The 27,004-nt window shown below is 36.7% G+C and overlaps 4 protein-coding genes across 7 annotated transcripts in view; 2 read left to right on the top strand and 2 right to left on the bottom strand.

Annotated features, from left to right (window-relative positions):
* Positions 1-11,181, top strand: part of LOC105335784 (cGMP-dependent protein kinase 1) — a 35,980-nt gene extending 24,799 nt beyond the window's left edge. For all 3 annotated transcript variants that reach the window (XM_011439870.4, XM_011439872.4, XM_011439871.4), the window contains exons 6-16: positions 3,483-3,560; positions 4,038-4,132; positions 6,108-6,179; positions 6,462-6,533; positions 6,968-7,055; positions 8,976-9,115; positions 9,260-9,349; positions 9,617-9,758; positions 9,994-10,157; positions 10,272-10,524; positions 10,626-11,181. In XM_011439870.4, coding sequence (XP_011438172.1) covers positions 3,483-3,560; positions 4,038-4,132; positions 6,108-6,179; positions 6,462-6,533; positions 6,968-7,055; positions 8,976-9,115; positions 9,260-9,349; positions 9,617-9,758; positions 9,994-10,157; positions 10,272-10,524; positions 10,626-10,724 — 1,293 coding nt within the window. In that variant the 3' untranslated portion in view covers positions 10,725-11,181. The remainder of the gene's footprint in view (positions 1-3,482; positions 3,561-4,037; positions 4,133-6,107; positions 6,180-6,461; positions 6,534-6,967; positions 7,056-8,975; positions 9,116-9,259; positions 9,350-9,616; positions 9,759-9,993; positions 10,158-10,271; positions 10,525-10,625) is intronic.
* A 3,719-nt stretch (positions 11,182-14,900) lies between these two features.
* On the bottom strand, positions 14,901-16,938 carry LOC105335788 (DPY30 domain-containing protein 1). The gene is made up of 5 exons (XM_011439877.4): positions 16,798-16,938; positions 16,423-16,588; positions 15,947-16,069; positions 15,514-15,687; positions 14,901-15,172 (listed from the first exon to the last, which is right to left on the bottom strand). The coding sequence occupies exons 2-5, from the start codon at positions 16,567-16,569 to the stop codon at positions 15,116-15,118; spliced, it is 501 nt and encodes a 166-aa protein (XP_011438179.1). The 5' UTR covers positions 16,570-16,588; positions 16,798-16,938; the 3' UTR covers positions 14,901-15,115.
* On the top strand, positions 16,867-24,988 carry LOC105335786 (uncharacterized). 2 transcript variants are annotated; one of them, XM_034455352.2, is made up of 6 exons: positions 16,867-17,064; positions 18,129-18,352; positions 22,008-22,066; positions 22,279-22,478; positions 22,838-22,897; positions 24,721-24,988. In XM_034455352.2, the coding sequence occupies exons 1-5, from the start codon at positions 16,956-16,958 to the stop codon at positions 22,891-22,893; spliced, it is 648 nt and encodes a 215-aa protein (XP_034311243.2). In that variant the 5' UTR covers positions 16,867-16,955; the 3' UTR covers positions 22,894-22,897; positions 24,721-24,988. The 2 variants fall into 2 exon arrangements, with proteins under 2 accessions (XP_034311243.2, XP_011438176.2); XM_011439874.4 differs by having other exon boundaries at positions 16,873-17,064; positions 22,279-22,376; positions 24,721-24,880.
* Positions 24,989-25,423: 435 nt separating this feature from the next.
* Positions 25,424-26,575, bottom strand: LOC105335789 (thyrotropin-releasing hormone receptor). Its single transcript, XM_011439878.4, has one exon. It carries the CDS (start codon positions 26,573-26,575, stop codon positions 25,424-25,426), a length of 1,152 nt encoding a protein of 383 aa, XP_011438180.4.
* Between the last annotated feature and the right edge of the window lie 429 nt (positions 26,576-27,004).

The following is a 27,004-nucleotide window of genomic DNA, read 5'->3' as shown; positions in this document are numbered from 1 at the left end:
AACTCTGTTAGAAATCCAACTAAGTGAAAATATTGAATAAAAACCACATGTTTTACAATAAGACCTCGTTAATACTCAAATTGAAGATACTGCCAAAAAATCCAGTTTGGATGTACTACAGAAATGTCATATTATGGCTAAGGGGTTCTGTTCAGTGTTATAGACAATTCACTGGCAAGGATTTTTTTTAAATTTGATTGGCATCCACATAGAAAGGACACAGAGAATTCATTGTCTGATTTAGTATACCGGGGGCTGGGCACACATTTCGCTAATGATGTTTAATGATTTCAAGCAGACCTTGCTCCTGTTCACCCATCTTTTTTTTTTATTATTTGTCTTCCAATTAACGCTTTAAACCTGTTGGGCTTTCATGTTCTTGAATGCGGAACAAACACACTTGCCACTTACCCTGCTTTCTGTACTCAACCTGCCGGTGAAGGTTGTCGTAAAAACTGCAATATTGTTCTAACAGTAATCTGTAACATATTTTTTCAAGTTTTAAAATAAGCACGTTGAAATCTGGATTTATTTTAAATAAAAAAAAAATGGTGTTCAAGTGGTTTTTCTCAACTATACGATGGTGTCGATGCTAATGTCTTTATACGGTCAGTACGTGTTAGAGTGCTGGGTTAAAGGGGTAGTAGAAATTACTGCACTTTTATTGAGAATGTTTTCTGTTAGTGGATTATTAAACAGGATGATAGTACTAAAATTATTGTTTATTGTTTTTTATTTACTGGGTTTGAATAAATTTCAATAAACATGCAGTAAACTGATACCTCAGCTGTTCGCCGTTTTGTTTTGCTTATCTAGTAACTAATTTCTTTATACTAAATTACAAAGTATGTTTATAAAGATTAATTCCTGTTTAAACTTAAAATGGACGTATTGCATATGAATCGTTAGGTGTTCTTTAAGTAAATAAAAATAACGAAAAAAAAATCCTTAACAGCAACAAACGCCCTCCCCATAAAAAAGCAAAGAAATTAACAATAAAAAATAAAAGTTCCAAGAATTAACCGTAACAAAGCATCCTTTTGCATTGATGTTAGAAATTATTTAGAAGCATTGTTTTAGTAAATCAATTATTATCACTTCTATTAACCCTGTACATTTGTCTTTGTATTAAACATACTTTGTTTTGGTAATTTCATAATAGAGTAATAAAAACCAAGCTGTTTGTAATGCTTAATAGCGAGCGCAGCTCGCCGACGCGCAGCGCCGGCTAGCGAAGCGAACTCTAAGAACCAGTGTGCGCGGGAAAAAGAACGAGCTAAACCTACAGTTCATCAAACAAAATTTTTTGTCTACGTCCCATAATGCTCTCTAATGTTTTCACCCGTGGTGCTATGCCAAAAATGGCCGATTTTTAACTCGCAATTTACGGTGTCTTAAGGTTTGAAGACACGTTTAGAGTACCGCATATGCTTTGGCGAGACTCATTTGTTACTTGCTTCCATAACTTCGTATTGAGTCAATATATGTAAACAAAGACGAACAAAGTTATGAATGACGTCACAGTGCTCTCGCGCTATATTTCCCGCGATAAATTTAGAGGTGGATCAAACATCTGTAATGCGTGTCTTAGCTATTTCAGTATAGACTGCGATACCTGTCTTATTGACATATGATTTGTTTTTTTTTTAATATAGAGATTATTTAAATATATACTAGCAAGAGCCATACTTTACTGTCATATCGATTCATTTTTAAGCTAATTGCGCATGCATGTATGATGTACAGTAGGCAGGTAAGTATATGAGTAGGGAGGAAAATTCAAAAGGATATTTTGAACTAAATAAAAAGGAATAAAGAGAAAAAATAAACAGTTAAAAATTTATGTAAATATTGCATATAGTCAAACCATTGAATTTAAAAATGGGAAATTACACACCTACAAACAGGGACCAGGCTCTCTCTCTCTCTCTCTCTCTCTCTCTCTCTCTCTCTCTCTCTCTCTCTCTCTCTCTCTCTCTCTCTCTCTCTCTGGAGAGGGGTAGGGGGTTGCGCTGTATGTATCATGACCATTTAAATTAGTACTTTTGCCCCGGTTTACTTAGGCCTATAAAAAAATTGTGTGTTTAGGGTAACACTGATGAAAAAATAAGGTTAGGTAGGTAGGGATTTTTTTTTATCATTTTTTTTATGCATGAATCCTAAGAGTGTTTGTTTGTGTCATATTTAAAAATGGGTTTTTAATAGAAATAATATAAAAATCACAATCTGATAACAACAGACATCTAAAAATGGTAGGATCGGGGCATTTTTGTAGGTTAGGTAGGGCTACCCTAAACACGCAACTTTTTTTTCTAGGCCTTATTGTAGACAAATAATCTCTCAAAAATTCTTTGACGTTCGTTGATGCAAGGTACATGTATGTGTAATTCTTGCTGCGCTCGCCAGAACGGTAGCACCGTAAAACATATTAAATATGAGATTGAATTTTCCTAAGTCAGGGTTTAGTTCTGATCGATTGGGTTTTACTGCTGCTATGATTGATACGTCAGCATCCACGCAACAGAAGTACAAATCTCTGTGTTAGACTTCTTTATCGCTTCATCGTTTTATCGTTTTATCGAATTATTTCAGATGATAAAAACCAGATATGACTGATAACGCCAATGTTTATCTCCTGTGCTATATATTTTGGCAGTTTTGTCAGGTATTTCATAATGCAGTGAAGTTTTTTGTCCGACTCGTTTACAAACTGCACATAATGCGCTGAGTGAAGGTGTTGACGGCTGAGTTCGTGGGGGCAGGTGCGCGAACGTAAACGGCAATGACAACACTTCCCTGTTGTTGCTGAGCACTATTGTTGCCAAGGTTCTTGAACTGTTCCAGTAACCTTTGCTTTGAACCTGTATGACGGACGATTTCTTTATATATAACACATCTTCCCTCATCACACGGGGTCGATCCGTTGTCGTCTGTATATCTTGTTTTTCTCCGAAATAGACATGCGTTCTGTGTGTATTTATTTTGGAAAGAAGCGAGCATTTTGTGCGAGCTATAAAGATATAATTTGTTTGTTTATATCTTTCGCTAGCTGGTTTTGCCAGAAGATATAAATGCTAAGTCATACAATATGAGAGTAACAGTATACTTAGAACAGACAATAGCTTCCTTGTTATAATTTTTGCGCACTTCTTTTCGTGAATCCATAAGATATTTTAATTAAAATCCTCAACCTAATTAAAATCAGATCCTGGATGCCCCCGTTTATATAATATGTCGTAGCGGTGTGATTTTAATCCCGTTGTTAAAATTCCCTTGTTGAATTAGTTGTTTGCTTTAATGCATTGTTCTTCAAGAATGACATATTCTTTGGTATCAACTGGATTTCGGTTTGCTTCCTGTATTCTTTTCCAGAAATTTACACATCATCGGTAAAGCGAATCCTTAAAAAATGAGTCGCTTTTATATTTTTGTGGATTATTTTATATTTTCTGTTTTTACAAATGTTACACTTTTACTTACAGGCCCACTACAATAATGGAGAATACATAATTCGGCAGGGAGCGCGCGGGGACACGTTCTATATCATTGCAAAGGGCAAGGTACGCTCAAAGAACTGTAATCATATCTAATTCTGTTAAAATATCTGTTTATTGATACTTGAGATCAATAAAAAGAAGCCGTGATCTATCACTCATCCAGGTGTGCTACTGATGTTCAAAGTGAGGTTGTTTGTTTTTAAAGAAAAACCTGGGCATACGCTAGATTTTGCCTTTAACTCAAGATAAATCACTTCAAGTCCAAAGCACTCAGAGAAACCAGCAGATAAACCGATGTTTACAAACCTCAAGCAGCAAAAGCAGATTTCACTTTGATTTCTGCGAAACAGCAACTGAAACCCGAGGCCTTATTGGATCCTCTCATTATCACCGCTATCACAAAACACCTCCCCTCCCTTGTTGCCCCCTGTGCCCTTATCGCTCAAGGTCATGTTTCTGAATGACCTTCTAGCCTGTAGATATGGGGGGATATTTTGATTTTTGGTGGATGACTAATCCCCGGTTTTTCTGTTTGCTCAGGTGAAGGTGACCAGGCGCCATTCGAAGACAGGAGATGAACAGCTGATTCGGTGTCTTCAGAAGGGCGAGTTCTTTGGAGAGCGGGCACTCCAAGGGTATGTGGAAGCCTACTCAAATGTGCATGGTGCACTTTATAAGTAACAGCTTTTGAAACTGAAAGTCACCAATTTTAGAGCGTCATTTTTTTAAAAAGTTTTTTTCTCTTCAGACTTTTGACCCAGAATTCTACCTGAAATGTTTTTAAATGCGTAATTTGTCCTACTGTTATAGATAATTGTACAAAAACATCATATTATAGACTTTCGGGATAATTGTAACGCAATGAAAACCATTAAAAGAAGAACCAGTATCTTATGTATCTGGGTGAGTTTATAGCGAGTGGCCCCGAATCTCGATAATCCCTTCATAAAACAGCCCTCTCAAATCATTACCACGCCGTCTTTCAATTTCAAAAAAGCAATGTGGTGTGAATGAAGAGGGTGTGTTCCGTAACCACAGAGCCCCCACTGTTGGATGATATTGTTCACACCATACAAATATCGCTTTATGCAATTATAAGTTCCATCATATGTCTAATAAAACTATAATGGAGACTGGATCTCTCAGCACGTTGTTTATGAGAGAAACCGAACGTCATTCACTTTTAAAAATCTTTGGATCCCGGGCTGAAGTTCTGTACGCCATTTTTTATTCGCGGCGACTTTATTTTGCGCTTTGACCAGCGATAGCCTGATTGCTATGATCCCATTTTTCGCGATAAAGTCGATGTTGAGATTATTTTAACACTTATGAGAGAACGAGGCGAGAAATGTTCGAGACAACAAGATAATTGCTATTCTTGCGAAATACTTAAAGCAATATGAGCTGTATTTTTCAGAATTTTATTTTGCTGCAAAAACCTGCTAGTATGATAAGTCTGTATATAACTTAAACTTTTATGATAAATAAGGTTTGAAAAAATGATTAATTTTTGTCAAAGGAAATATTTCTCTTCTAAGGAATATATAGCAAATCAATTTTTGTACAGGACGACAATAATTCACTTTTGCTCCAAAAAAGGCTTCTTAACGGCCTTTTCCACAAAAATATGGCTTACAGAAATTTAAAAACCATGATATTTTTGTCATTTTAGTAGAAAAGAACATTTTAGTAAAAAAAAATTCAACATGAAAAATGCAGCTCATATTGCTTTAATTTAATTACATGCACAGTAACACACCATTTACCCGAAATCACTAAATATAGTTGACATCGGTAGGTTTTCGATCTACCCTACTTCATTAAAGAAAAGCGGATCGGATCGAAAACCATTGGCTAGCAAAGATATAATCCACAGTTATAAGGATAATAGGGTTTTCAGAGAACGAAATTGCGGTGTTTTTTTAATTTTACGTGTCTGATTATTGCGTTGTTTCCTCTGGGAACTCTCTCGTTAACAAAATTCGCAGCAATTTGATTAACACACAATAAAAGGGTCGTTAGCTGCCTCTCCGAATGTAAAAACTTTCATAACTCCATCAAACTCCCATTTGAAAAAGTCACGTAATGGGAGAATCCGTCAGAATTTTCAGGTGCTCTTTGATTTCTGACACGCTGCGTGCACCTCAATACGTTTTCTCATTTGTCTGGAAAATGAATCAAGTAGTATCAACAGTTTCATTTTATCTTAAAACATTTACACTCTCAATTCCCTCAAAAAATAGGCGATTCCAAGGGATAGCTCTTTGAATCTCATTCAACGTAACTGAAACTGTGTACTAAAAATAGATTTGGAGCGGGCATAAGAAGTGATTTGAATGATGGAAGAGATTGGTGTGTACATTTATACCCAGCTAATTTGATGCCAATCTGAGGCGATCGTTTGATACTTGCTTCCCTCTGAAACCTTGACTGGGAGAGTTGCATCACCAAATCCTTTATGTGTTTTATTGATGTTAAATCTGTTTCGTGCCTAGATCAAGAGGACCTCTATCAACAAGCCCCGAATACTGCCAATATCAAACGGCCCATACATTTACACTGTTATTTGAAGTCGACTGGTTATGTAACAAGCACTCTTCTATTTTTTAGGGAGGATGTTAGAACGGCCAGTATCGTGGCGGCGGATCCAACAGGCGTGGAATGCCTAGTCATCGACAGAGAGTAAGTGGCATCCTCCTGATGGGACTCTCATAATTATCGGATTTAGTTTTTTTTCTCCAGTATTTTGATTCATTGATTACAATTGTATCTGTTTAATAGCTATTTTTTATAAAGCCAATGTTAAAAAAAAAGCCAATTTGCCAACTGAAAATTCGCCATGGTCTTTGGAAAAATGCATGAGTTACATTAACTTATAAAAACTGCTTCATCATTAGCTCTGTTTCATGTGCTTGTTTGAACATGAACGTTCTTGAGTTATTATATATTTTGGTTTATTTCCAGATCATACTTGCAGCTCATCAGTGACCTAGATGAACTAAAGCGAGTTTACGAGGATGACGAAGAGAAAGCAGTGTAAGCATCTGTCAGACCTCGCAATCTCTATCCTCTTCATAATCTTTATCCTCTTTTTTATTTAATCATGTCACTTCATTGTGTAGTCATTTCTTTCCTCCTCATTGTGTAATCATGTCTCTCCTCGTTGTGTAATCATGTCTCTCCTCCTCATTGTGTTATCATGTCACTCCTCCTCGTTGTGTAATCATGTCTCTCCTCCTCATTGTGTAATCATGTCACTCCTCCTCATTGTGTAATCGTGTCACTCCTCCTCATTGTGTAATCATGTCGCCCCTCTTCATTGTGTAATCAAATCACCCCTCTTCATTGTGTAATCACGTGACCTCTTTTTCCTTCATTGTGTAATCATGTGACATCTCTCCTCTTCATTGTGTAATCATGTGACCTTTCTACTCTTCATTATGTAATCATGTGACCTCTTCTCTATTCAGGGCTGACCAAGAGTTCATGAAATTGAAGCTGAGTGACCTGAGCATCGTCGCCACCCTGGGGGTGGGCGGGTTTGGCCGAGTAGAACTGGTACGTTCTCACGATCTTGTATCCCTTACTTCTCTTTGTTTAACCTTTGATTTTTCGGATTACAATGTCTCATTCCTGTTCCCTAGCTCGCTGATCTATATCACCTGGGCCTATTACTACTATACTATGAGCAGACATTAAGTACTCCGAGTAATTAGTTGTGACCGCCGCTTCTGCGTTTTACACCTGTGCCGCCGGGAGAAATCCTTCGATCATTAGCCTAGTGAACCACCATTTATGTATAGTAGTAGTTGCAGAAGCAGAAACATGTGTCGCTTTACGTTGCCCGTCCGTCAGTTGGTGTCTTGGCATAGTCACTTGAAATATTGTCTAATAGATGTTAGTCGCTAAACGTAAATATCACCCCTCCTCTTTACATATATGTAAAACAGGTGATAATAGTATTTTTCGTCTATGACTATATCGACCTATATATAAAACTTTGTGTTTTCTTGTAAATCGAACTTTTCAGTATTCTTAATTTCGAAACAATTTTTGATTTTGATAAAACCTACTTGTATATGTTGTATGGATTTGTATTTGCATTCGTAGTAAATTCAAGTTTATATTGTTAATACTGAAAAAACATTAAAATTTTGTGATAAAAGAAATATACTTGAAACATTCATTTGCTTTAATAGTTCGAACATTATTTCACATGAAAGACCCTTTATTTTCTTTTGCCAAATAATGAAAGGTTTGTGAAGATAATATTGTTAAAAGTTGTTGGTATTGTTGAGAAGTAAGATTCTTTTTATCTCGGTCCCTTTGTTTCTTTATTTCGCTATGTTATGTACTGTTACAGTGGGTAACTGAGTATGAATTACCTCGCCCCAATCAATGCCCAGTCTACACGTGAACTAAGAGTACACTTCTTGTGAGGGTCTTGTTCTGTGGAAGCACTTGCTATCTTAATCAGGCGTACTTAACTGTAATTAAATAACGAAGGGACAGTGCAGTGAATCTGCAATGGCGGACGTGTTTGGTGTATTACTGCGCGCCATTTCTGATGACCTAGAATAATCCTGTTCATCCATCAGTGAAAAAGAATGAAGAACCAGGATCAGATGTTCTCTGTGCGGTCGGTGGTAATTGTGCAGATTCTCGGGGCATCAAGATTGCCTCCTCTGAGGTGTCAGGACGTTTGAGTTCAGATCATAGTGTCGTCTGCTGAGTTTAATGAGTGAACAGCGGGGCGTATATGAGTGTGATGGCACTGTAACTCTAGATTATTTTAACAGAATAAGCATTTTTTCAAAAAATATGTTTTTAATTAAGTTGTCTAATTAAATCCCCAAATAGTAGAAGTAAAGCCCTTGAAGGTGTAATAAGTGCGATACCCGCTCTGTTTGGTATGCAGATTGAGGGGAAACTGCCAATATCGACATTTATAACATTCTGGAGTTTTTTCTGGTCTATGTCGGATAATCCAACTTCACTAATTGTCTTTGACAGCGTAAAAAATCTTCAGCTAATCAGCTGTTTCTTTTGTGCTCCTTCTTGACTCGGTGTATTTCGGTGTTTACATTTTCGAGGTGGTCTTTGAAGACTTAACTACTAGCAGGGAATGTGGTGTAAGAACATTACTCACGGCAAGAAAACGCCATCACAACATGCAGCAATTAATATCTGTGTGTTCATAAACGTGTAACAGTGCATCTTGCATAACATTTCAACACAGCATTGGTTTAATATGTCGCTTTCAGCGTCATCCTATCGAGATGCATTGATATAGAATTGGAACTGGAATGAGATATTGCGTGCGTGGTTCTAATTTTACACGCTAAGACTTTATATTATGTACTTTACTTTAGTTACTAACAAGTTACTAGTATTTTCCCTATGCTCATAATTAAGAGGCTTATACAGTTATAAGTATAAGAAATCTTCTTTGACATATATATATCTGATTGATTATAGGTTCAGGTCAACAACGACAATTCCCGGACTTTCGCCCTCAAAATCCTCAAAAAGCATCACATTGTGGAAACGAGGCAGCAAGAACATATCATGAACGAGAAGAAAATAATGTCAGAGTCTCGGTCTGATTTTATTGTCAGGTATAGTCCATATAAACACACCAGAATTATGTCTTAAAATGGTGATGTGGATGTTCTAGTGATGGCCGTTAGAACTTGCATAATTTGAACAATTGAAAAAAAGGTTGCAATGATAATGAATTGTGTTCTTTATTTTTGGAACAGACTGTACCGGACGTTTAAAGACCGGAAGTACTTGTACATGTTGTTGGAGGTTTGTCTGGGTGGAGAATTGTGGACCGTTCTCCGTGACAAGTAAGTGCGAATAGTTCACCCTAGGACCATCTTTATTCTGACTGATCAGCTGTCAATGATACACAGAAAATACCCCTGGTGTTGCATGCATACTAATTTTCATACCATATCTTGCATATTTTAAGAAAATGCATTTATCCTCTAACTATTGATATCATCTTTGGAATTGCATTTATTTTAAACTATGTTGATGAGTGTTGATTTAGTATAAACTATTTTAATTAACATTATTCAATTTATTACTGACCTAATTGCTGTTCTGTTTAGGGGTTCGTTCGATGACGCCACCACCAGGTTCTACACGGGTTGTGTTATAGAGGCGTTCGCCTACCTCCACAACAAGGGCATTGTTTACAGAGATCTCAAACCAGAAAACTTACTTCTGGATTCTCAGGGATATGTGAAACTGGTGAGAACTCGTCATCCAATTTGTCTCAGCACCAAGTGTCTCTATTAGCTTAATAAAATCGCAATATTTACGCAATATTTACCCAGTTGTGAAAGTGCGACAGTATTAAGACGATATTTGTAAATTTTTGCCTGTATATTCATACACAAGAGAAGGAAGATTTTTGGGCCGTGATTCACAGATACATAGTTTCATGAAACATATTTTGGATTGAAATCTTTTTGTTTTCTAACAGGTTGATTTTGGTTTCGCCAAAAAAGTTGGTCTGGGCCGGAAGACGTGGACGTTCTGTGGGACGCCGGAGTACGTGGCCCCGGAAATCATCCTCAACAAGGGCCACGACATCTCTGCCGACTTCTGGTCCCTGGGCATCCTGATGTTTGAGCTCCTCACTGGCAGGTTTGTGAGAAATGGACATTAATACAGCAGCAGTGGAAATTGCCATTAGTTACATTTACATTGGCACCGCTTTTTTAAAGTATGAATTATAAATTTATGCACATTTTCTTTCAGTCCACCATTTTCAGGACAAGATCCAATGAAAACTTACAACATTATCTTAAAGGGCATTGATGCCATTGATTTTTCGCGGAAAATCAGTAAAAACGCCCAGAATTTGATCAAGAAGCTGTGCCGTGAGACGCCCTCCGATAGACTGGGATTCGGTAGGGGCGGGATTCGCGAGATCCAGAAACACAAATGGTTCGAGGGCTTTAATTGGGACGGGCTTAAAAAGAGAACCTTAAAACCTCCCATTACACCTCAAGTAAGTTATACGTTTTAAAAAAAACTTAAGATACACGTGCAGTTCTCAAGATATCACATTTCAAGCCGTTTGTATTCAAACGTGTTTGTGCTGTTTTGAAGGTCAAGTCTGCAACAGATACCTCTAATTTTGATGATTACCCAGACGAAGAAGATGACCCTCCGCCGGATGACGTCACGGGATGGGATAGAGACTTCTGATGACGTTATGATCAAATGAGTAGTTTTAAAAACTGTCTTTCGTGAAATCCCTCGACTGTCGTGGAGCTACAACAGCGAACAAGCAACACAGGTCGCATTCAATATGCAACGTTCAGGGCTTTCATAGAACTGGCGATCAGTGACGTCACACAAGTTCGTCCGTGTCCAGCTGATTACAAAGTGTTGTTTACAAAGATCTGTGATGAAGAGAGGATACTGACAACTTTTATACATGTATAGTATTTTTATATCTCGATTGCTACTGATGTGCCTTTTTATGCAAAAGTAGACTGATCTGTTTTTGAGTAATTAGAGAGAATTGTCTGATCTTACTGAAATGATAGGTAAGCAGGCATACAGATTGCAGAAGTTACCTGTCATCTCATGCGTGTATTCATGATTCACATTACCGTCATATCGACCACATTAAATAAAGGTGACTACATTTTGTAACTTGTGTCAGTGTTTATTTATATCAATATACCAGTGGATTGTTTTAATAGTACTTGCTGTCGCGGTGCATTAGTTATTTAGTTACCCTGTGTAAATCAGGTGCCAGAACTAACAACATCACCGAGAGCTTGTCAGCTCTGTATCATTCTTTAAGACCTTCTGTTCAGAAGTGTGAGACATTATAAGGAAATCGGAAGTGGCAGTAGCCGAGTGCTCAAAGATCGGTCAGAGAGAACTGCACAGGGAATAACACCACGTGGATGTGGAAAGCACGTGAATTCTGTATACATACATGTAGTAAAATTGGTATCTTTCATCTTCGTTATAAAAAAGATAACCCTCACTGGGATAAATGACTTTTCCTTCATAAGCTCCCAAGAATTACTTTCTCAGCATAGTGTGCTAATGGCGTATCGTAACTAACTTCGAAAAAGATAATAAATGAACGTTACATTCCTTTCAACGGCACTCACTGTTGCAGAAGTATAGCAACTGCTCACACCCATCTAATTTATATTATAAAAATAATAATGTTTAAATTTTGGGGGTATGCTACTCTATTATTAGAGGAAATGAAAAATTTAAGTTTAATCGATCTCTCTTTATCAGTAGATGTAGGCACAGGGGCTTGGTTGTTGGATAGTGAATTTCCTAAGTATTTGTTCCCGAAGAAAAAAATGATTAAAATTGGTAATCTGATGTGTATTTCTGTGTATTGCAATAAATAAATTCACTGAAATCCCCCGTTTCAGTCATGTTAGAAATGTGTATTCAATGTACATTAAAAAAAGTAAAAGGGACGACGCTCGCCATCTTGGATTTATAGGGGGTCCTCGTTTCAAGCTATGTTTTAAACAAGTTCTTCCATTTCTCCAACGATTTCTGACGAGATCTAGGTTGGAAAATATTCAACTGACTTATTCCTATCGTCTGACTACATCTGTACGCTGCATAATAAACACATCGTTCCGAAATGTACTAGATACTTGCCAAACTTATCGAAAGCAACGGAAGTTTACTTTTGAGTGACGTAAATTCTCCATATAATCACTGAGATGTTCCGAAAATGTAAGATAAATCTAGAGAGAGCAAAAATTCCGCGAAAAGTTATCCTCTTGGTTTATCCAATGCTTTCGGATATTCTCAGTGATTACATGGAGAGTTTGCATCAACTTCCGTTGCTTTCGATAAGTTTGGCGAGTATCTAGTACATTTTGGAACGATGTGTTTATTATGCAGCGTACAGATGTAGTCAGACGATAGGAATAAGTCAGTTGAATATTTTCCAACCTAGATCTCGTCAGAAATCGTTGGAGAAATGGAAGAACTTGTTTAAAACATAGCTTGAAACGAGGACCCCCTATAAATCCAAGATGGCGAGTGTCGTCCCTTTACTTTTTTTAATGTACATTGAATACACTTTTTTAACATGACTGAAACGGGGGATTTCAGTGAATTTATTTATTGCAATACACAGAAATACACATTAGATTACCAATTTTAATCATTTTTTTCTTCGGGAACAAATAATTAGGAAATTCATTATCCAACAACCAAGCCCCTGTGGATGTAGGCGTATACCAGCGTATGCTGATAGACAATAATAATTTAGGTACTAGGAACAATGTTTAAAACAAATTCACTATAGTCTGTTCCAAGTTATTGCTTCCATCACTTTTTTAACATGACTGAAACGGGGGATTTCAGTGAATTTATTTATTGCAATACACAGAAATACACATTAGATTACCAATTTTAATCATTTTTTTCTTCGGGAACAAATAATTAGGAAATTCATTATCCAACAACCAAGCCCCTGTGGATGTAGGCGTATACCAGCGTATGCTGATAGACAATAATAATTTAGGTACTAGGAACAATGTTTAAAACAAATTCACTATAGTCTGTTCCAAGTTATTGCTTCCATCACTTTTTGATGATTTTTAATAAAAATACACATATACCTGTGAAAGAAGTACAGTTGAAATCAATGAAATGGAAATATCCAAGATATCTTCATTGACAAATTATCACTTTCACTCATAAAAGTTTACAGAAACGAAACAAATTTCTTACGGAGATTTATAATGGGAAATGTTTACATCTTTTCTCCATTCGGGAGTTCTCGGGACACCTCGCGCAATTTTTAAATGTTATCATCCGGGGTTATTAATGGCTGGTGCAATGCAAAATCCCCTTTTGGGATGTGTATTGAAACCTGAAGCGGTAGAGGGGGCGTTTCAAAACAGAGAATCTGGACATTTTTCATATTAGTGGATGAACGTAGTTTGAGCACAAAGGTTTTTATAAAATTTTATCGAAATATCAAGCGAAAAGTGGTGGAAGCAAACACTCGGGACAGAGTATAAAAGATGTTATTGAATATAAACAAAAATACAATGTTTTCTTTGTTGCTTCGTGGGATGGGGATGATGATGAAGGTATAGCGAACTTTTTTTCTGCGATGGTTGCTACTTTAATGCCCGTATGAACCACCGAAGGAACTTCAAGGAAGCATTTAATTTTTTTTTAGAATGAGTTGCAATTGCTTTAATGATTTCATATTGAAAGGACACATAGATGCTATTCAACACACCGTCCTAATACTGTGTGTTGGGTTTACCTATCGTATATAATCGGCTAACCATCAGGGATAGCTTTACTACTGTATATAATCGGCTACACATAGAGTTTCTGGGTTATTCTGTACCAAGGCGCTTTATTTGACATGTATAGTATAGAAATATTAAGCCGCATACCAGTAAAATGTAGACGGTAGGTTTTTTTAATCAGCTTATTTCATGATCACTGATACCAACGTAAGTACATCACTACTCAGCAATATTATTCTGCCTATTGTTCACGCTCATCCCCTGGTTAGAAGGGATGTTCCCTGGGCTGAGGGACTGATATTGTCGGGTTGAGTATCATACATCACATATAGGATGTTATTTAAGCATTGAATCATTATTTTTTGAAAGATATAGTCTCATAACTGCAGCGGTGTGTGCATACAAATTGAGTAACGCGCGCTAGCGCGTTACTCAATTTGTATGCACACACCGCTGCAGTTATGAGACTATATCTTTCAAAAAATAATGATTTAATGCTTATATTTACATTTTTTTAACATCTTGCCATGTCTGCAAATGTGATTTATACGTCAAAATTTCTGTTTTATCCTAAGGGTAAGTTCAAATTAATGGAAGAGCCACTGTAACAGCCACAAGCGTGAACTTTGATTCTCGTTTGTGACGTTGCATTTTACAGCGTTCAACGTTTGTGACGTCATAATAAAACTAGTCATTCTAACCTTTGAGTACCTTGTGTGTATTACGGTCTTATAACTGCAGTGTCTTTTCACACACTTTACATGCAAAAAATATTTGGAATGTAAATATACCGGTATATATATAGGACATATAGGATACCACTATATACGATATCACATAAAAGATATATTAGATATCACATATAGAATACCATTATATAGGTCTTATAGGATATAAGATATCACCTTGACTGGTGAATAAACGATTATTATATCAGATATACATCTGACAGGTATCAACATCGAATTGATACCTACACCTATATTATCTGAAAATAAAGGGAAAAGGGAGGTAACCTTTGCAATGCTGCCAATACGTTTTACTTTTATAAGCAGAGCATTTCATAACTGACGTATTACACACAAAAATTTTTTTTTATATAATACTGCACTGTTGGTTTTATAAACATTTTTTCTTCACATAATAAGATGATAATCACAGATATACTTGAATCACACATACACAGACAGACAGTCATTCATGATAAAACACAACACAATGATAAATAACATTACAGTCAACGGGGATCTGGCACAGTGTTGTTGGTGAATAAAAAGGAAGCTTATAACACAGTAATAGGGACAAGGCTAGGCGGGGCAGGGCTGACTAAGTCTCCTCCTCTGTGGGGGCGGGGTCACTCGACTCCTCCTTGGAATCCTCCTCCTGTAAATAGTCCCAATTCAAAAGCATTATACACAAAGACGTATGTCTTTCAAAATTTATTTATGCATCTTCTGACTGAATATGCCACTGAGTTAATAGTTCCAGCTTTAGATATAAATTAATTTTCAAAAAAAAAAAATAACCACTTATGACATATTGTTTATAAATACCCCAAGAGGCTGCAAGAAAATTAACTTAATGGTAGATGAAGGTCAATTACAATTTTGTATAACATAATACATGATAAAATATGGCTTATTTCTGACTGTTACCGTAATCAAAGAGCAACCCAGTTAGTGTTGGAGAATACCTTAACAATATCAAAACAAATATAACTATACCTTCTTTTCCTCTGAGCTCTCCGCTGGCTTTTCCTCCTCTTCGGCCGGTTTTCCCTCTGCAGGGGCCTCAGTGGCTGCTTTCTTGCCTTCCTCCTCAGGTGGTTCCTGGGCCTCCATCACTGGGGGTAGCTTGGTGGGGGAGGAGCTTTCCTTGGCTGCTCTCTCTTCCTCAGCCTGTAGCATAGTGAAACAGAACTGACATTCTACTCAATTTGAATTTTAAATGCATTTTTACTAGATAGCATAATTTTTGTGAATATATATGTAGTGACTATTCCTGTGACATGTCTCTCTGAGAGATACTTATCATGACTTGATATATTTAACTTATTATTACAAACCACCCTTGTGTTTCAATTAACTCATTTACAATATTGAATCTGCCAAACATGATATAAGAAGCCGGGGACATTTCCTTGTACTGGACACCCACCTTTCTCTTTTCATCATCTTCTTTCTTGATCTGATCAGCCTCTTCCTTCCTTTTCTCCAACATTTCTTGTTCTTTTTCAAATTCTTCCTTTTCTCTCTCTAACTGACTCTTTTCTTCCTCTTTCTATAAGAAATGCAAGCCTTTAAATCTTATATTTTTGTTCATTTATTAGATCCATAATAAAACCTGTCCTAACTCATATTTCCCTATTTTATCATTTTCTTCTCATATGCATTTTCAACAACCAATTCATTTATAATTCATCTTAAAATGTTATGATGTACATAAATGTCTAGACAGATTTGACTTTAAAAAAAAGACATTTGTTGAGGGGTATAAATGCATGTACAGAGAGAATACAGCAGCTATCACAACCAGTAAATTTAACTATAAATTCAACTATTAATACTTGACTATAACTTAGCAACGCAACTACATCTTAGAGCAGTTTATTGTGTGTATTGTGATATGCTTACCTTACTGATATACAAGACATTTTCTTTGTATTTGTAAAGCCACTGGGCCATGAACTCGATTGGATCCCGTGGTCGCTTTTCTGATATTTCTGCTAGACATTGCGTTAAGCAGCTACCGAGATTATTCTTTAGATATGCTGTATCCATCGCTTACTGTTTTAAGGCACTGAAATATATATAGACATGTTACATTTCGTCCAATGAGAGAATGAACACGATGAAACAACCCCCTTCTCTCTCCCTCTCTTTATACCTTGTTTATAAAATTTAACAAACATGCATATCTACAATGTATAGCTAGAACGTAAAAAGAAGACCTCTGTTTAGATATGCAGGATTTTGACATAGAAATGGTACTGATAACCGTGAAATTACCTTTATAACAAACGTTTGTAGCCTCTCGTTTCGCTCTCGTTAAAGCGACTTCCTTAGTAACATTTACATTGTGACGTCACGTTGCTACTCAGCTTGATTGGGGCTCCCTACAGGTAGTTTAATACGTGTGCTGCGGGTGGCAGTTCTTATTAGAAGAGATGACGTCCACTCAGGAGAAAGGAGTTGTTCCGGGGGAAAGAACGAAAAACTATATTTATAATATCATAGAATCCGATGAGCCATGGAAAGGGAGAATGCTTTTTACTGGTATAGTACATAATTTCATTTAATTTCACTGTATATGACACTCTATAGGTATTTGTATATTTTAGAATCGCGGGAATATATGAAAAGTGTTGAAGAATTTGAGGAAATCGATTTTAAAGGAACTTTTAACATAAATAATTAATAAGCTTACATCGGTGTATTTGCATTACCTACCGTTGAATGAAATGTGCACAAATCAATATCAGTTGATGTTTAAATATTTATCATTAAGATCGCTAAAACAACACTGCACAGTGTGCCAACTCTTATCGATAAAGAAAAGACGGAACAAATGGCTGATTAAAGGGCTGATGTAATGTACATATAAATTCTGAAATCAGATAATTAGTACCCACAATAATTTGCAAAAAAGAAATTTTTTGTGTAAATAATAATATACAATGAAAATGTATTGCACGTGCGGGAGGGGAGTACATTATTTGAGGGGATGGGGGGGGGAGGGGGTGTCGGACAACCGTAATACTTTCCTTTAAAGCATTCTTTTTGGCACAGCAATATTACTTTTGTTGAGATTTTAATTTGCTCGCGAGAGAATTCCATCGGTTCTTTGTTGATTTAATAGGCGAGTCTCTTAAATAGTTTGCGTTCATGTAATTTATGTTGAACACTTGAACGATAAGAAAAGGGTGACTGTAAAATCATTGACTAAGTTTTTACAATCATGATTAATGTCGCGTTGAAATGAACGTATCTGTACATTGAATATGGTATGAATGGTAGGTGCTTTTGATCATTAACGTATAGGGGCTTATTTCCATTTCACCCACTCATTCCTGTGAATATTTATGATTTTAAAAGGATAGGATCAATTATGATTGGAAGTATGGTAATAAATATGGATTTAATTGTAAAACATCTTAGTGTAAAGTGTCAATCAAGTGCATCGCCGGTACCGAATTTATATACATGTATTACATTAAGTAGCATTTCTATACAAGGTTAAATTGAACATGAATATCAAAGAAACCCAAGGTTACAAGTTAGACCGAAAATTAAGATATTGTATATAACATGTACCATTTTGGCCCTCTTATTGTATATAGGCCCTGATGGAAATTGTGACCATCGTGTAACCGTGGAGACCGATCATCGGTACACCGGCATTGGCACGATGTCCGTGGAGGGCACGAGCGAGGCCAACTACCTGTGGCGACCCGCCACGGCCACACCCTTCCCTCGCCCCAGGACCAGCAACGTGGGGGAGATCGGCTGGCAGGTGCCCCAGAGAACAGACTGGTCCCTCCCCATCACGGGGCGACAAATCATCGTAAGAATACATATCACATGCTTTTCGAAGAAATTTCTTCTTCTTTTTAGATCACCTGAGCCAAAGGCTCAAGTGATCTTTTCTGATCTCAATTTGTCCGTTGTCTGTCGTCGTTGTCGTTGTCGTTGTTGTAGTAAATTTTTCACATTTTTATCTTCTTCTCAAGAACCACTGGGCAAATTTCAACCAAACTTGCCATAAAGTATCCTTAGGTGAAGGGGATTCAGGTTTGTTCAAATGAAGAGCCACGCCCTCTTTCAAGGGGAGATAATTAGGAATTAGTGAAAAAGTAATAGTGTGTTTTAAAAATCTTCTTCTCTAGAACCAATTATCCAGAAAAGCTGTAACTTGCGTGGAAGCATCCTCAGGTGGTGTAGATTCAAGTTTGTTCAAATCATGATCCCCGGGGGTACAGTGGGGCCACAATTGGGGGTCGAATTTTTTGCATAGGAATATATAGAGAAATATCTTTAAAAATCTTCTTCTCTAGAACCAATTGGCCAGAAAAGCTGTAACTTGCGTGGAAGCATCCTCAGGTGGTGTAGATTCAAGTTTGTTCAAATCATGATCCCCGGGGGTACGGTGGGGCCAATATTGGGGGTCGAATTTTTACATAGGAATATATAGAAAAATATCTTTAAAAATCTTCTTCTCAAGAACCAAATGGCCAGAAAAGCTGTAACTTGCGTCTAAGTAGCCTCAGATAGTGTAGATTCAAGTTTGTTCAAATCATGGTCCCCAGGGGTATAGTGGGGCCACAATTGGGGGTCGAATTTTTTGCATAGGAATATATAGAGAAATATCTTTAAAAATCTTCTTCTCAAGAACCATCTGGCCAGAAAAGCTGTAAATTGCATGGAAGCATCCTCAGGTAGTGTAGATTTAAGTTTGTTCAAATCATGATCCCTAGGGGTACGGTGGGGCCACAATTGGGGGATCAAGTTTTTACATAGGAATGTAAAGAGAAATATCTTAGTTTTGAAAATCAATTGAGCAGAAAAGCTGTTATTTGAGTGAAAGCGTTCTCAGGTAGTGTTGTATATATAGAGAAAAATCTTTTAAAATCAAATAAAAAGGATGAAACTATAAAAGGGGGGGGGGGGGAGGGGGCAAATTTTTACATTGGAAATAAATTTGATCATTCTCAAAAATATTTAGTATACATGTATAGTATTACTAATATGCAATCATATTGACATTTGTTGATTCTCAGTTGTTTAGACTGTGGTCCTGGATAATTGTTGTGCCACATATAAGGTTCAAAGTTTGATGTAGGTTTATATTCAGCTGATTTTATTATGTCTAGTGTTGCTCAGGTGAGCGATGTGGCCCATGGGCCTCTTGTTTTGTACACATTGTAAATTGTTTCAAAAAATGATTTTATTTCTGCACATTGCAGTTGAATGTTGTTTTATGTGTATTACGTTTTCAAATCATTTCTGTGTGAGAATCCTAAAGTGTTTTTTTTTAATTACTGTCAAAAACGTAAATAACAATGAATTAACATAATTATACATAGTTTAAAGAAGGAAAAAAAAATAATGTCTAAATAACGTAAAAAATGGTGGAAAAAGCATTTTCTTATGTTTCACAAATGAAATTTTTTTCCCGTCATTCTATAGTTATAAAGTGTGTTTATATGATATCAGTTCGATTGCAAAAGGAGTTAAATGTTCTGTTACGAATCAGGGGAATGTTTAAACAACCCCCCCCCCCCCCCAAAAAAAAAGGCCATGTCGTCATTAACAGAGTGCTATAGATTAAGTACAACCCCGATAGGAGAGCTACACTGCTCTACTCCTAAATTATGTCCCTTTTGTTTTCTTGCTTAAACCTGGTATTTCATCTGTAAAGCATGGGTACATGAACGTTTGTTCTCTGACGTTTATTGTGCCCGCTGTATTAATTTTACATGTAAACTAGACTTTGACCCGTGCGTGCACGAGTTGACATTGAATTATGATACCGGACATTTACGAAATAGATACATCAACGCACCGTATTGTTGTCCGATTTACATAACCAAGCGTTAAGCCTACAACAATGCTATTAATTTCACTACACTCTACTTAGTTAAAATAATCTCACTGTGTCTCGGGACAGGTCATTGCCACAGTTAAAATGCCTCCCATATACCCGTAATGTTGCAAAAAAATCAGTGCAGACTCGGAATCGCTCCGAAACGATTTTGGAGAAAATTAATGAAACTGCTGCATTGAAAATAAGTTAGATTATTCATAACAAACCATTTTGAGGCTGTAAATATCTTTCATCTAAAAATTCAATTTATATTAATAAAAAATTCAAATCTTTTTCACCAACGGTTTTTACTTGCTTCGAGTTTACACACCATGTTGACATTCGAAACTCTCGGGATTTTTCATATTAAATGCACTGAGTTAGAGTTATTTTCCGTATTTCCTTTGATGAACAGTTTTCAATGAAAATTTACATGTATTTATAATATCGTTTCTAAGTTTATCCATGCAAATGTGACATTGTGGACACATAAACTAAAGAGCCTCTCGTGATATGGCGTGAATGTAAGGCGTATGAGCAAGATTATCAAATCCCAAAAAATCCAGATGATTTCCGGATTTTTTAAAGGAATTTTCGTTGATTATTAATTAGCGAAGCTTGATTGAGAAAAAATAAAAACAAATTGGTAATCCCTAAGTACCAATGATGTTTAAAATGTATAAAACAAAAGACAGTACTCTTCCGATTTCTCGGTATTAAAGCCCAAAAATTCGAGTCTATTATTTTAATATAGTAGTATAGATAGACGTAATCTGTCCCGGTAAACCAAAACTAGTGTATATATTTGTATAAATTTTAAAAGGGAGCGAGATACTAGATAATCTTATGATCTATTTTATTTAATTACATGTATCTTCATTAAGGAAGGCCACGAGCTTGCTTGTTTCGTTTACCTTTAAGTTCATCTATTACAATGTTCATATGTAGTAGTTATTACTGGGGATTTGATTATATAATTTAAATGAATGTGCGGTACATGTAGAATATGAAACTGTTGTTTTGATATCGGCCCTTCGGGCTGATGTACCATTGTCGAGATCAAAACAACAGTCTGGTTCTCTCTCTCTCTCTCTCTCTCTCTCTCTCTCTCTGCTTACTGATCTGATGGGGATCTGCAAAGGTGAGAATAATTCGTACCGCCTCTTCTCAGAAAAAACCCCAGTAACACGAATTATCCGTCGTTGACCGTGTAATATATTTTAATTACGTATTTCAAATCTCTTAATCGTTGAAAGTAATTAATTTGTAAAAACTACAAAAGATAAATGAACATTGGGTAAAGCCTAGAGGCCATTAAAAGACTGTGGTTAGGCTTGATGCATTAACAGTGTATGTAAACGCCAGAGGACTCCCGATGGGTTTCATAAAATCAGGGTTTATTACCGTGTGACTATTGGATTTTATTTATTTGACATTTGTTGAACAATGTGTCCGACGCACGATCACTTTACCCCTTGTGATGCGCAATCATACTAGTATGTCAACAAAAAAACCAAAAACCAACTCACATAAATAGTCTTTCTTCCTTGATGGAAAACGTCTCATGAAAAAGCAATTGCATATTTATCTTTTAATTTGTTTCCTTAATCATTTTATTATTTTTTTTCTTTATCAGCTTGGCGATTTTAGACAGGAATGTGAAAATAGACATTCACACATGTATCAAAATCCATGGTAAGATTTCAAAGCATTTCACAACAAGTGAACATCAGATAAATTAGAGTGTTAGAGTCAGCATTTCTTCAACTTTTCCAATCACAAAAATAGATGAATATCTACAGACATTGATCTTTTAAAAGTTGTGTAATAGCGATAGGGATATTTTTATCCTAGTAAAACCTGTTTGTTGTCCTTGACCTTCTACACAGTTTGACCTCTTTATTAAGGTACCCTGGTCCATACGACGAGATTGTTCCCGGTTCAGATGCTTCCATCGTGATGAATGTTTACCGCCCACACACCGTTCCTGCACATGCGCGGACAGGTAGTAGTCGATATCATCATCGGTCCCGACGCACCAGGCTAGCCCCACGGGCCACACAAATCACGGACTTTTATTCTCAGTCTTATTCTAACAAGCGCCACGGTATATCGTGTGCTAGCGTGGTAGCCGCTCTAGACTAGAAATAATGCGTGTTGAGCTCACCATGACGCCTGCATGTCTGAATGATTGCATGCTCTCTCTCTCTCTTTCTCTCTCTCTTTTCTCTCTCTCTCTCTCTCTCTCTCTCTCTCTCTCTCTCTCTCTCTCTCTCTCTCTCTCTCTCTCTCGCCTGATTAGTTTACACAAAGACCACAGTTTGAGTTTTAGAGTGTTAGAGTGTTGCATTTGCATGTTTTACCTGCTTTTTTACTATTGATTTTGAGTTTTAATTCATTTGGATATATATAATCATAAATTCATTACTTATGTTAAGGTATTTAATATCTTTTATAATTTCTTAGGTTTAGAGGATCAGGAATCTTCTTCCTCAGATAGAACTCAGAACTATGCCTACTAACAAAGTAAGTAATGATGTCACTTATATAAACCCAAAACTTTGAAGTCATGATGTCACTTATATAAACCAGAAACTATGAAGACATGAACTCACTATATAACTCAAAACACGAAGACATGATGTCACTTATATCACAGTAAACCAAAAACCATGCCTATTAACAAAGTAAGACGTGATGTCACATAAATACACCCAAAACTATGCTTATTAACAATTTAAGTCACGATGTCACAGAAATAAACCCAAAACTATGCTGATAGAGAAAGTGAGTAATGATGGCATTTATATAAACTCTGAATTATGCTTATAGACAAAGTAAGTTATGATGTCATTTAAATGAACCCCGAACTATGCCTTATTACAAGGTAAGATTTGATGTATCGTATATTAAGTCCGAACTATGCCTGATAACAAAGTAAGTCTTGATGTCTCATAGTCTAGAAGTCAGCAACGTTAGTTTAAAATAGTAAGATAAGATGATGCAGTTTACATTGTTTCCATAACCTTTTTTGGGAGTTGATTTTAATCAACTCTCCTATGCATTAACTCTGGCAAACCGAAAGTGAAACAGTGTTTGGACCTAAGCACAAATCATCACCGCTGACAAGACTTAGTTCTTGAAAATAATAGCAAATTCGATGTAATGTATGCTGAAGCATTGTTTTTTAAGGAAACTTATCTATAAACACTTTGAAAATAGTCAGATTTTATATAATACGAACAATTTAGATATTTTTGTAGTCTTATGTGTTCCTACGCCAGAGTTTAATAAACAATCAGACGCTCGGCTGTCTCCGTAAATTTCCGACAAGCAGAGAGGCTCTCTTGCCAATCGCAACTTCTCGGGCCTTTCCGGCAAGCTCGGAGACAATGTGGTGTTTTTTTTAGCTTGCCGGAAAGTTGCGCTAAGTTGCGATTAGCTCTATTGCTTGTCGGAGATTAACGGAGACAGCCGAGCGTCTGGTTGAACGAGACTAGAGTTCGTTATCAATAGTGCCTGGATCCATACGATTCTTAGAATTGTTTCAATTACTAATACATAGTTTGAAATCTATCTTTAAATATTACACAACATGATTCATATGGGGTTTCTTGAAATTCTTGTCGGAAAAGTCTTAAAATTCATAATAAAAAAAGCGTAATTCAAATACAGACTAGAAACTAATTGCCATGCAAGATAAGCTGATTTTAAAATAAACGATAATCGATAAAATCAACTCCCGTCAATACATCAGTACTTTGATTTTAATAAGCGAACGAACTCAACCAGACAAGGAAATCATTTAATTATGCATGTACATAGATTATACATGTACATAGATTCATATACTACAAGGAAACGAGTGCATGATATGAAAAAGCGAGTCCCACCTAGGATCGATGTATTATTGTATACTTCTCGTACTGTCAATATCCAAACATAAAATCAATAACTCAACTTCTAGTAAAACCAACACAAGTTGCCCCCTGACCCATTACATGAATTGAAAGTTGAAAGGATTTTAAACATTATAATTAAATTCAACATTTTAAAATCTTTAAATCTCGTCATTGAATTAAATGCTGTAAGTAAACTGTTGTGTACGAACGACGGGTCTGCTGAATTGAGCTCTTGTAATCCTTCCCTGCCGTCACTAACTGAAATTCCTTGTCATTTCTAATGGATCGGCGCTAGCAAATGAAATCATACTGCGTCCGTAATTGAGCCAAATGCATATCTTGTAACTTAACACTGGGCTTGGATCTCAGCAAAACCAATACTTGTAAACATAAACCTACAAAGCTTCCCGTCATAAGAGTTGTTTTAATTCATCGTTTTATTTTCAGGATCTGGCCAGTAGATTTTTTCCGGACTGTGCAATAAAAGAAATATTACACCGCTACAGTATTAGAAAACAGATATTTATTTTGCTTCTTATTTGTTTATTTTGCACATATTCTGTTGTATTTTGTTATACTTAATTTTCACAAAAAGTGCTAGTTACTGCTCATATTGCAAATAATTGAATTTGATTGTTTCAACGCATCGAATTCTCCTTTAATATACTTGTATATTAAAAAAAATTGTATTGTATTGCTTTGAGAATGCCAAACACTTTTTAAAAAGGCATTTGAAATAAAAGTTGATAACGTCAAACAACTGGTTGCTGATTATAAAATAATCGTGGTTTGCTTCAGGAATAAGGAATCATCTTTGAGTATTATAAGGTGATCAAATTCGGTTGGAGGTGATCAAATCTAAAATGATAGATTTGATCACGCTCGACCGTATCTGATCACCTTATAATATTAAAAGAATGATTCCTGATTACTTAAATTTATATAATTTTCAACAACTGTACAATTAAATATTAAAATAATCATTGATGAAGTCTATTAAACTTTTACATTACAAAATCGATTCATATAGTTTTATCACAGACAAAGACGCTGGGAAAAGTAAGTATAAGTAAATGCTACTGATATTACCATAAATCGGTCAAGTTCTCCAAGGCAGTTTTGGAATGTAGTAAAAGGTCTCGCAAAATAATTAAGTTGTTTGGCTGTTCACTGAATATTCAATTTTTCTTTTATCGAAACAACAGCAAATTTTTATGAATTCCGCTCGAAACCCTATGTCAAAATATCCGTAAATGAAGGGATTTACCACGTGATTTAGAAGCAGAAAACGGGCACAAAAGAGCCACAGGTTAATTCCAGCCGTCGACAGTTCCAGATAAGTGAAGTCACTCAGGGTGTAGGTGGCGATCAGAATGGCCAGGGTGGGGATATAGGACAAAATGTACACCAGGATGATGATCAGAAACATCAGGTTGATGGTGGCTTTCACTTTGTCTTTCTTTGACTCGCACGTGCGAGTCTTCTGGTGAACTTTGGCGGCCCTCTTTGGGGAGACTGTCTGTTTTCCGTTATTGGCGATATCGGATGTTTCGTGTTTAGGTGATTCCTGGATCTCTATATGGGAGATTTGGGTAGTTCTACTATCGGACATGCGCCTGTCTCTACTCGTATAGCTGAGTGTCCGCTTTCGGAAGGAGAATGTCCTGTATATGGCTCTGGTTATTGGTACGTAGAGAGCGACAGTAATCAAAATGTTAGCAACACTGATCAAAGCGATCAGTCCAAAGTACAAGACCGTTCCCGCCGACTTCTCCACAGACAAAACGCACTCGTGACTTGGAAACGTTCGATTGAGAAACGTGGAGTTGGAGTGGCGAACGCCACCAATACCCAGCAGGGGAGAGGCGTACCCAAGACAGACCACGGTGATGATCCCCAGGGAGACTCTCCTCCAGTATAGGGTCAGTTGCTGTCCAAAGGGGCGACAAATCAGTAGATACCTCTGTAAGGCAATAAGCAACAAGACGTGGGCGGAAAATCCAGACGCAAACGTCAACAGGAATATGAGTACTCGACACAGAGCATCACTCGGGAAAAGGAAAAGGTATAAGTTGTCTATCGTGTAGAATGCGCCGTTGGCTGCACAGCCCAGACAGTCAATGAAGGCCAAGACGGGGATAAAGTAGCGGTCGCCTTTCTTGTCCTGCATCTTTGACGCGTACAGTGTGATGACGGCGACGTTCCCGACCGCCCCCACCGTCATCCCCAGGGCCAGCAGCACGGTGTTTGGGAGCACCACCCCGGCGTATCTCTCGTTCAAGATCCGGGTTACGTTCTCCATTACGGTAATGCTGCCCAAAGTTCTTGCAGTAACTTTCAGAAAGTAAATCACCCGCTCAGGTGTCCTGTTTAAAAGCTAAGAAGCAACCACTTGAATTGCACACATGTAAAAAATAGCAATTAACTTCCGCTCCTCTGTTCAATGAAGTATTTGTTTTCATTTTGTCGTGTTCGCTGAAGCAAATCGTTTTTGATCTGGTTTATCAAACAAAATAATCTCTCCTCGGACGTTTTTTCCCCTGTATACTTATCTATATATATGAAGTTATAGATATTCACAACGGCAGTTTAAAGTTTAAATCATGATAAATAGAAAGAATAAATAATGAAATGCCACTAAGAAACCTGGACCAACGAAAATGTTACAGAGGGATAATGGTGCGTTTGATGACAGCCAGCATATGGTGACATTTTCAAGACCCCGGGGACG

The sequence above is a fragment of the Magallana gigas genome, chromosome 7 (assembly GCF_963853765.1).
Source record: "Magallana gigas chromosome 7, xbMagGiga1.1, whole genome shotgun sequence".
NCBI lineage: Eukaryota > Metazoa > Mollusca > Bivalvia > Ostreida > Ostreidae > Magallana > Magallana gigas.
This window is presented reverse-complemented; position numbering and strand designations above follow the sequence as displayed.

Coding starts and splice junctions, on each gene's coding strand:
- LOC105335788 (XM_011439877.4), bottom strand. CDS start 16,569: ATGGATACAGCATATCTAAAGAATAATCTCGGTAGCTGCTTAACGCAA. Junction 15,688..15,946: donor AAGATGATGAAAAGAGAAAG/GTGGGTGTCCAG, acceptor ACTATGCTACAG/GCTGAGGAAGAGAGAGCAGC. Junction 15,173..15,513: donor AGAGCTCAGAGGAAAAGAAG/GTATAGTTATAT, acceptor GACTATTTACAG/GAGGAGGATTCCAAGGAGGA.
- LOC105335786 (XM_034455352.2), top strand. CDS start 16,956: ATGACGTCCACTCAGGAGAAAGGAGTTGTTCCGGGGGAAAGAACGAAA. Junction 17,065..18,128: donor AGGGAGAATGCTTTTTACTG/GTATAGTACATA, acceptor TATTGTATATAG/GCCCTGATGGAAATTGTGAC. Junction 22,479..22,837: donor TTATTCTAACAAGCGCCACG/GTATATCGTGTG, acceptor ATAATTTCTTAG/GTTTAGAGGATCAGGAATCT.
- LOC105335789 (XM_011439878.4), bottom strand. CDS start 26,575: ATGGAGAACGTAACCCGGATCTTGAACGAGAGATACGCCGGGGTGGTG.